This window comes from Pteropus medius, unplaced genomic scaffold (genome assembly GCF_902729225.1).
Source record: "Pteropus medius unplaced genomic scaffold, Ma_sr-lr_union100, whole genome shotgun sequence".
NCBI lineage: Eukaryota > Metazoa > Chordata > Mammalia > Chiroptera > Pteropodidae > Pteropus > Pteropus medius.
The window spans coordinates 662,532-672,068 of NW_024351646.1; the positions used below are offsets into that span (position 1 = coordinate 662,532).

The 9,537-nt window shown below is 47.9% G+C and overlaps 2 protein-coding genes across 16 annotated transcripts in view; one reads left to right on the plus strand and one right to left on the minus strand.

Moving 5' to 3' along the window:
- The window catches only part of SLC38A5 (solute carrier family 38 member 5), a 46,919-nt gene that overhangs the window by 22,010 nt on the left and 15,372 nt on the right, over positions 1 to 9,537 (plus strand). The gene's annotated exons all lie outside the window — the stretch shown is intronic.
- FTSJ1 (FtsJ RNA 2'-O-methyltransferase 1) lies at positions 610 to 9,090 on the minus strand. Of its 15 annotated transcripts, none has more exons than XR_005648873.1 (14): positions 8,610 to 9,006; positions 6,998 to 7,205; positions 6,652 to 6,721; positions 6,462 to 6,552; positions 6,026 to 6,104; positions 4,458 to 4,510; positions 4,319 to 4,372; positions 4,131 to 4,233; positions 3,948 to 4,031; positions 3,172 to 3,275; positions 2,886 to 3,083; positions 2,627 to 2,667; positions 2,324 to 2,395; positions 610 to 1,157 (listed from the first exon to the last, which is right to left on the minus strand). XR_005648873.1 is itself a non-coding variant. In XM_039843774.1 (13 exons), the coding sequence occupies exons 2-12, from the start codon at positions 7,116 to 7,118 to the stop codon at positions 2,635 to 2,637; spliced, it is 984 nt and encodes a 327-aa protein (XP_039699708.1). In that variant the 5' UTR covers positions 7,119 to 7,205; positions 8,610 to 9,007; the 3' UTR covers positions 610 to 1,157; positions 2,627 to 2,634. The 15 variants fall into 15 exon arrangements, 10 of the variants coding, with proteins under 10 accessions (XP_039699708.1, XP_039699705.1, XP_039699706.1 ...); XR_005648872.1 differs by having other exon boundaries at positions 610 to 1,160; XM_039843774.1 differs by lacking the exon at positions 2,324 to 2,395 and having other exon boundaries at positions 3,172 to 3,269; positions 8,610 to 9,007.

Genomic DNA, 9,537 nt, shown 5'->3' on the forward strand with positions numbered 1-9,537 from the left:
AGATATGGAAACAACCCAAGTGTCTGTTGACAGATGAATAAAGAAAACATGGTGTATACATACAACAGAATATTAAAGCTGCGTGTATGCCAATTCTAGTCCTAAGTAATGAGTATTAGAATGTACAGCCATAAAAAAGGAAACCCTGCCATTTGTGACAACATGGTTGGAACTCGAGGGCATTTGCTAAGTGAGGTAAGTCAAAGAAAATACCATATGATCTCACTTACATGTGGAATCTGAAAAAAAATGAACTCAGAGAAACAGGGACCAGATTGGTGGCTGTCAGAGGTGGGGGTAGGGGAAACAGGTGAATGGTTAAAAGGTACAAACTTCCAGTTAAAATAAGTCAGGGGGAGGGAATATATAGCATGGTGACTATAGTTAATAATACTGCATTGTGTATTTGAAAGTTGCTGAGAGTAATCTTAAAAATTCCTATCAGAAGAAAAAAAAATTTGTATGTGAGATGATGGATGTTAACTTATGTGGTGATCATTTCACAATATATACACATATCGAATCATCATATTATACACTAAACTTATACATCAATTATATCTCAATAAAACTCGAAAATATGACCATCTATATTAAAATGAAACAACATTGGGATGCAGCAATATATGGACTTTTTTATTAGTACATCAAATGATAAAACTCCTATGATTGCAAGTAGTGCCAAATGTGAACAACATTTCAAGATGTCTGCAACAACCATTCCATAAAAATGAACTGATTTGTATTGGCAGAAAGTCACAGGCACTGCTTTAACGATTGTGATTTACTGCCAGCGTTCATATTTGGGAGTAAAGTCACTAATATAAATTTCAGTTATATTAGTGAAACTAAAGATGTAATATTTTCCTCCAGCAAGTTCATGGATACTCTTGACTTCTGTCCAGGTTAAGAACCCCTGCCTTCGGAGTAAATTCTGGACATCATCAGGACACCCCTGGAAAGATTTAGAGATGTGGCAAGAGCCCCCTTTTCAGTGCAGATGAAATTTCCATGTTTATTTCCTGGCTTTCTTCGTGGTGACTGCAGGTTCCTACTCGGAGCTTGTGAGTTCAGGACCCATTGACGATACAATATTTGAAAAACGAGTTCTGGTTCTCCTGACAGCAAATGGCTTCCGAGTTGTATCAGACTGCCAGCTACTTAAAAGTCAAAGAAGAAGTTTTAAACAAAAACATACTTCCCCACTTTCTTCTACTATAATCATTGTTCACTCAGTTACTAACACTTTTGTGAAGTTTCCCCACTACTTTTATTGTAAACAGTGACATACAAAAAAAAGGTGCATAAAACATTTATGTTCCATTTAATGAGTAATAATGTGCTATTTTGTATAATTGTAGGATGATCATTCTCATCACCTGTAGTTCTCCTGTGTGACTATATCACTATTTAATGACCCATTCTACAGTTGACGGATATTTGGGCTGTGTCTAGTCTGGGGGTATGGCTAGGAACATTCTAGTACTCATTTATTAGGGATGGAATTGCCACATGTGCAGCTTTAGTAGATAATGACTAACAATTTCCCACGGTGGCCACACCCTTTCGTGCTGCCATTGGCATGTACGAACATTCCAATTGTTGCATTTAGTTTTAGCTTGCATATTCCCGATGAGCAACTTTCCATGTGCTTATTGGCCATTCTATTTTCTTTACCTTGCTGATTTATAGGAGCTTTTTATTATCAAGGATACTTTATATAGGGATTGTAGATATTTTTCCCGCTGTGATTCGCCGTTTCATTATTTAAAGGTGTCTTTTTTCACTTTTTTTTTTTTAAATGGAAGACCTGGTCTGAACAACCTGCTAAGCCACTGTCAGAAAGGGGTGTCTTCTAACATGAGGTTCTGAGGATGAGAAGTCCTCCGGCACTGACAGGTTTAGCCCAGTCTGCCACAGGCAAACTGGTCTCTCACACCAGGTACAGTTCCATCTCAGGGCCTTTGCATTCGCTATTTCCTCTCCCTGGAATGCTCTCCCCTAGATAAATACATGGATTCCCTCCCTCATCTCCTTCAGTTCTCTGCTCAAAAGTAACCTCTGTGAGGCCTTCCATGATAACTCTTAAAAACCGCACACTGCCGCCCCCAGAATTCCTGATTCTCTTCACCTTGCTTTATTGAAATTTTTTTTCACATCCAATATTACTTTTACATACTATATATAAAATATATGTGTACATACACATGCATACATATTACAATGCAAACTGTATAAATACATATTGAAATGCAAGCTATATATGTGTGCGTTTGTGTGGAAACTCCTGCATTCATTCATAGACTGTGTTATTGTTTGTTACCTCTTCCCCGATCTAGAAACTCTACGAGGGCCAGGATATTTGCCTGTTTTGTTCCCCACTCTACCTCCAAACCTAGAACAACACCCAGAACACAATACGTGCTTAATAAATGTTTACCGAATGCCTCAAAATATGTACCACGTCAAGTGCTTAAAGCAGTTCCTGACAACATCAGGTGCTTAGTTAAGATTTGCTGACTGAAATCTAATTGGTCGATGTAAAAGCATCAAAGGTGAGATTTTACTGATCTTTTTTCTCAAAGGTGCCCTATATTCAAACTCTCAGATAAAAAGGCCAATTTACCTGATGTGTTAAGGCGAACAATTCATTTCACTGTCTTCCACCTACCCAAGAAAAAGAAAAGGGGCTCAGATACTTGGCTAAACTTTTCTATTCATTATACTGGGCTTTACCCATTGATTTTTATAGCTATGGATGGGGAGGCAGGGAAGAGAATTTTGGCCCCAGAAACCACGTGATTTGCGGGAAGAGGCACACTGGGAATGGGGGCATTGGGGGTTCAGAAAAAAGGCACTGCAGGTCTTGGGCCACAGTTCCAGACCTCAGAAGCCAGCATGGTGTGGCGCTGCAGGGCAGCCAGGGGTTGGGGCAATGTATCCACTGTGTTGATGGGGCAGTCCTGGGAGCGGATCTCCTTGGCCAGCCTCCCCTTCTTCTTTAACGTGCAGGCCTCCTGGTATGGTGGCGAGATGGGGGGCTGCGTGGGTGGAGTGTATTTGTACTCTGAGCCATCCTCTAGCTGCAAGGACACGTGGCAGGAAGATGGTTAGGACCTGGGAATCTGGGACAGTGCCCTCCCATCTGCCTACTGTTGGCTGGGCACTCACATCCAGTGGGTAACTGCGGTCCGAATCATAGGAGCTCAGGTCCCCACAGGTCACAAAGGGCACAATGATGCGGGTAGGACCGTCTAATTGGTTGAAATCTGGATCTGACAAGCAGGGAGAAATAAGACAGGACAGGGCTGGGATGCCTGGGACCAGTCACGGCTCGGGCTGCATCATGGGCACCGAGGCCTCTCCTCGTATCCACCAGCTACCTCCTCCACCGGAAATCCTTCATTTCGTTCAGATCACCTTTTCAGGGAGGCCCTCTATGATCACCCCTTCTAAAACATCAGCCCCCCTACTTTTCTGCACTGCACTTTTATGTGCACCTGCCATTCTATCATATACTGCTGGGACCTTGTCTCACTCAGGCGTGCTCGTCATAAGAGCAGGCTCTGTGCCTTTTCCCACTAAGGACCATGGGACAAAATTCTCACATGGGTGGTGTTTCCACCTGGGAGTGTGACTGAGTTTCTGGCTACATCTCCTAAGGTGGGTGGAGTTTCCACTGCAGCATGACTCAAGTCCTTCCTGGGACAGAATATCACCAGGTCTGAGAGTTACGACTAGGGGACTGGGCTGAAGATCCTCCTGGGACAAAATGTCTATACGGGAGTGAAATTCCCACCAGAAGACTGGATGAGCATCCTCCAGGGACAGAATTCCCATAAGGAGCAGTCTCAACCAGGCTGTGGGGCTGAGGGCCTTCTTGAGACATAAATTCCATAAGCGGGCAGAGTCTCCCCAGGGAGAGGGCCCAGGGCTCTGGTTCTCACCGTAAGAATGGTCCAGCAGGGGTTTGGTCAGGTCCGGCAAGAAGCCCTGAGGGGGGTCATAACCCTGACAGACAGCAAAGGCCTCTGTGGGTGGAATGTGGAGGGGTGACTGCCACCTCTGCCCTGGGCAGGATGTGTCCCCAAGATTTGCATTGGCCTGAGCAGCCCCTCCAACCTACTAACCGATGCTGGAGTTCCGGCTGCTCCTAGGCTTGGCACAGAGCACGCTGGAGAAGAAAACACGCAGCTGGCTGTAGATCAGTGTCACATCCCGGCCTCGGAAGATCTGCAGGGTGGTGAGGCAAACAGAGGCATGAGGGCAGCCCTCGAGGGGCCCCTCTCTGCCCCCTACCAGGTTCCCCAAGGCTTACCTTGGCTACAAAGCAGCCCCCTGGCTTCAAGACGTGTGTAGCAATGTTTAGAGCCTGTGGGCAGGACAGATGGTTAAGGCTGAGGTGGAGACAGCCAAGAGGGGGCCAAACTGAGGCAAGGGCAGCCAGGGTTACTCACGGCTAGAAGGAGCTGGGCCTGCATATACTCATCAACATCATGGAGGCCAGTTACTGCAGCAAGAGGAATGGCGTTAGGCGGGCCATCCAGTTCTAGCTATCTTCTTGTCCCAGAGAGGTCAGAATGCTAAAAACATTTCCCAGGCTCTCTTACAGCTAAGGTTCTGCATGTAAATTAATATGTCAACTGGATACACATTCTAAGCTCCTAACCTTTAGGAACTCATTTTAATCTTCAAAACAACTTTATTTGCAAGTTTCTTTGTCATCATTTCTATCTCTTAGTTCCAGACTCTTAAGAGGCTGAACAACTGTTCAGATTCTTAACTCCAGATTCAGATCAGACTAGTCATCTAAGATTCAAGCCATCCAAAACCAAACTCCTGATCTTCTTGCCCAAACATGCTCCTCCCACCATCTTCCCCATACTACCTGATCCTTCCAGTTGTTCAGGCCAAACACTTTAGTTACTTTTGATCCCCCCATTCTCTCCTCACTCTCATATTTAAGCCATTAATAAATCCTGTCAGCTCTACTTTCAAAAGTTCTCCTGAATCAATCCTCTTCTCGTCTCTACCACTGCCACCACTGTCATCACTCACCTGGATTACTACAGTGGCTTCCTCCTCCCCAGATCCCTGCTTCCACCCTGGCTTCTCACATTGCTCTTAGCAGCCAGAGGTATCCTGTTACAATCCAGAGTCAGGTATGGCCCTCCGCCACTCATAACCCTTTCATGGTCTTCTCTGAGCTCTCATCTCATTGAAAAAGCCGAAGTCATCACTGTGGCCCACAAGGATGCGCACAAGGATCTGTCCCCTGTCACCTCACTGTCCTCACCTCTTACTACTCTCCCTATCACTCACTCTGATCCAACCATACTGATCTCCAAGGTGGTGGTCACACGTGACAAGCACCCTCTCACCTCAGAGCCTTTGCACAGGCTGGTCCCTTTGCCTGGATTGTTCTTCCTCCAGCACACCCCTGGCTACTCTCTCACCTTTAGGTTTTTGTGCTAACATCAGTGAGGCCTTCCCCATCCACTTTAACATTCCGACAGGTATTCTCCACCTCTCTTCCCTTTTCATTGATTTCCCCATGGTACCTATCACCTTTTGACATGCTACAGAGCTCAATCATTTGTTTGTTTTCCATCTGCTCCCATTAGAACACCAGCTCTATGAAGTCAGAGATCAGTGGACTTTTATTCACAAATGTCTTCCCAACATGTAGAACAGTGCCTGATACACAATAGGTTCTCAGCAAATGTGTGCTGAATGGATAACTGATTGACAGAAGTGGATGGGCAATAAGATGAAACTGGACAGCTGCGGAGATGAGCGATGAGAAGAGGGAAGGGTGGACAACAGATGAAACTGAAGTTGTGGAGTGTGAGGAGGGAGAAGATAGGCAGAGAACAGGCAGGAGGGTAGGGAGAAGTTGCCAGATGTGGAAAACAGCTGACAGTGGAAAACAGAGGCAGGGAGGAGTTGAAGTGGTAAAAAAACCAACAAGGTGGAAGAAGGACAAACATGCCTCCCAACCTGGCCTCCCAACCCCTGTGTTTACCATCGGGAGCCCCATCGCACACGACTAGGTCCGCGGGGCAGCCCTCAAAGTGCTGGATGATCTCCTTGGCAGTGGACAGCTATGGAAGAGAGGGTGGATGAGTGGTCCCACAGTCCCCCATGCTGCGGCCCTCTAACCCCATTTGCCCATGGCCCTGGCCCGCAAGCCCTGGGTCAGTCAAATGCTCAGGCTTTGCCTAAGACTGAGCTTCACCTCTGGGGACCCGGTCCCATCATTATTGCCATTTCTCTGCAATGACAACCTGCTAGCTGTTTCTCAACTCTCTCGGGTTGTCTCAGTTACTCCATCTCTGTCTTTCCTTCTCAGTTTGTTTCTCTGTCTTTCTCTTTCTTTCTCCCACTTTCTGCAGCCCCCCCGCCGAGGTGGAGGGATCTTCACCCAGGAAACACCTCAACACTCCCAGCCATGCTCTCACCTGGGTGATGTCTCCCTGGATCTGTAACACACCTGGTATTGGAGCCATAGCCTGAAGGTCCACAGCCACCACGTGGCCAGACCCCTGGCCCCTGTGGATGACACGGCCCATGTCAGCCCAGTTTTCACTCTTGGCCCTCCCCCCACCTAGCTTGCCCTCTGAGGACCCCCATCTGGGACTCCACACTCACCCAATCTTCTGGCTCAGCACCTGGCTCCAGCTGCCCGGGGCTGCGCACAGGTCAACTGCCCGTGTCACGCCTGAGCACACACAGGAAGGTGTAGTGGTCAGTTGCACCTACCTCTCCAACCCTGGGACCCTGCAAAATTCATCCCTTTCCCTTATAGAATACCAACATCTTTCTGCTGCCCAGGGGCTCAACTCCTCTTGAATATCTACACACCCTCCTGACTGGCCTCTGCCCCACAGACCCTCCAAGTTAGCCCACCTACCACAGGGAGTTCTGCAGACCTAGCCCACTTGTTTGTTCCCTGTGCCCACCCCATCCCCCAATGACTCGCCCACCAGGTGGGGACCTTGGAAGAGTTGGAATTCCTCGTCGAGTTGTAGCAGTTTGAAGGCGCTGCGGGCACGCCAGCCATTCTCCTTGGCCAGGCGGTAGTAGACATCCCGCTTGTCCTTTGATGTTCGTCCCATCTCACACACTGTTTGCCCAGGGACCTGCCAACAGTAAGCTGATGCCGCTCTATATCAGTAACTGCGTGAGTGGGCCACCACCTACCTCTGAAAGGAAGCAAAAAATCACATATACTAAGCTGGGCTCATCTGACCCACATGACAGTTCACTCAGATTGGAAGACTGGAGCCCAGTCACTGACTCCACTGACCTCACAGAGCCTGAAGGACTCCAGCACTGAGCTCTCAGTCTTTAACACTCACCCTATGGAACTCCCACCACTCAGCCCAAAGAACCCCCATCACTCACCCCCACAGATACCCCAAACCCAACAGTTATCTCATAGATGACCCATTACTGACCCTGTCAACCTCCCGCTGCTGTCACCCATACTCCACGTATTAAACCCTGTGACTCTATCAACCTTTCTCTGCCTATCTCATCCCCATTAACATCTCACTGTCTCCCAGCTGTCCTCATTGCCCATAGATTTTTAAAGTCTTATTAGCGCCCATTAATCCCTCGCTTTCATCCCCATTATCCAAATACTACCTCATTGTACTCCCCACCCCCTTAATTTCTCTCTCTATCCCATTCCCCATTAATCCCTGAAATGATTAGGCCCCTGGTAATTCCTTTATTATTACATACTTATCAATCCCCATTAACACCTGGAGGATCATGGCCTATTAGCTCCCCATTAAGCTTTCAATTACTGATTTATCAGTCCCTATTAACTCGGTCCTCCAATTGATTCCTCATAGATCACACCATTAGCCCCCTGTAACTCCTTCATTACTACATTCAGTTAATCCTGGATGATCAGTTCCGCATTTCCCCCTCACTACCCACCATGCCCCAAATAGTCACTTGATGATCACACCCCAACACCTTACTATTACCCTCTCTTTGCTCAGTTACCATTAATTTCTGATGATCATGCCATGATCACCCACTAAAAGCCTTTGACTATAATACCCGTTCAGCCTCTCATTCTCTTCTTTAATCACTGCCTCCATTAGTTCCTTGATCGTGACCCCCACCAGCCTCTTATTCTCTCCATAGCCTCACCATTATCCTTGGATTACTATGTCACTGCTCTTCATTAACCTGTTGAAATCATACTTCTATAAATCCCTCAGGGATCGCACCCTCATCCGCTTCCCATTATCTTCTAGTTGCCCACTGTACCACCCCCTCATTAATCAATGAACACACCCTCACTGGCCCCCATGAACTTACTGACTAAAACACTTCTATCAGCCCCTACTGATTCCCGGATAACACCCCTACCAGACCTTCAGTACACTAACCGCGGTTCCCCTTTCCCATTAGCAGAACTCTGGCCACACCCCCGTTCCCTCCTCGATCTTAATTTAAAGACTACGTCCCCACTGGGGCCTCCAGACCACACTCAAGGTGGCTACGCTGATGTCCAGACCCTTGCTCCCCCCAGGCCACCTCTTAATAGTGGTCCCCTTCTACACACAAACCTTGGGTCTGTAGCCTACCTGGTGTCAGCCGCCCAGACTGAGAAGCTACAGCGCTGAGGGCAAACTTCCCTTCTTCCCTCGCTGGTGGGACAGGGCAGTCGTGCCTCAACCGTCTCGCCCTGGACCCACGTTCTCCGCGCCCAAGGGCCTACCTCAGCTTTCGGAGAGGGGAGAAGCGAGACTAAGGAGGCCAGTCCGCAAGCAGCCCGAGCCTAGGCGAGAGCGCAAACCGGTGAGAAATCTTAGGGCTTAGGTTTGTATTCTCAGTTGATCCGAATGCCTGTCGCGCACACCTAAGGGCCACCGCAGCGTGGCAAGCCTGTCATCGTGGAATGCGTAGGCTCAGGCGAGGTCCGGACCCAACCCGAACTTACAACGTGACTCCCGTCAGCCTGTGCCGACGTAGCTGGTCCGGAGAACTGCGGTTCCCAGCATGCAACGGGCATAAGCAAAGCCGCTGAACTCGCGCATGCGTAACTGAAACGCCGCTAGGAACAAAAACTGTTCTTTTGTTCCAAGGCTAAGATTGATTACTCTCCACCGCTACCTTATAGGACAGCGGCGCTTTTTGAGCCTGTGGACTACATTCCCCCAAATGCAACGAGTACAACAGCACCCATTATTTCTCGCGTGCTGCGAAGTGAAATTACCGCTGGGGTCGGGAATGTGAGAGGAAGGAGTGTGCATTAAGTGCGCTAGCGCAGTGAAGAGGCTGGGCTGCAATTTCGAATTTCACTTCCGTTAAGTGGTATCGCTGCCTGACCTGTACCATTTCAGAACTGCAGTTTCTTCATCTGTAAAATGGGGATAATAAGTACTATAAACTTAACGGAGGAATAAATAGGTGTAATTCAGCACACTGTCTGGCCTTTTGTAATTGTGTTCTTCAAACGTTTTTAACTCCGACCCCCCCGCCCCCACAAAACCCTATACATCACCACCCAGT

Bases quoted from the DNA above. Each gene is read 5' to 3' on its own strand.
- FTSJ1 (XM_039843767.1), bottom strand. From the start codon at position 7,118: ATGGGACGAACATCAAAGGACAAGCGGGATGTCTACTACCGCCTGGCC. The intron at 6,722-6,997 runs GTCCCCACCTGG...GTGTGTGCTCAG, and splicing joins GGAATTCCAACTCTTCCAAG to GCGTGACACGGGCAGTTGAC. The intron at 3,084-3,171 runs GTGAGTGCCCAG...GTGTCCTTGCAG, and splicing joins ACCGCAGTTACCCACTGGAT to CTAGAGGATGGCTCAGAGTA.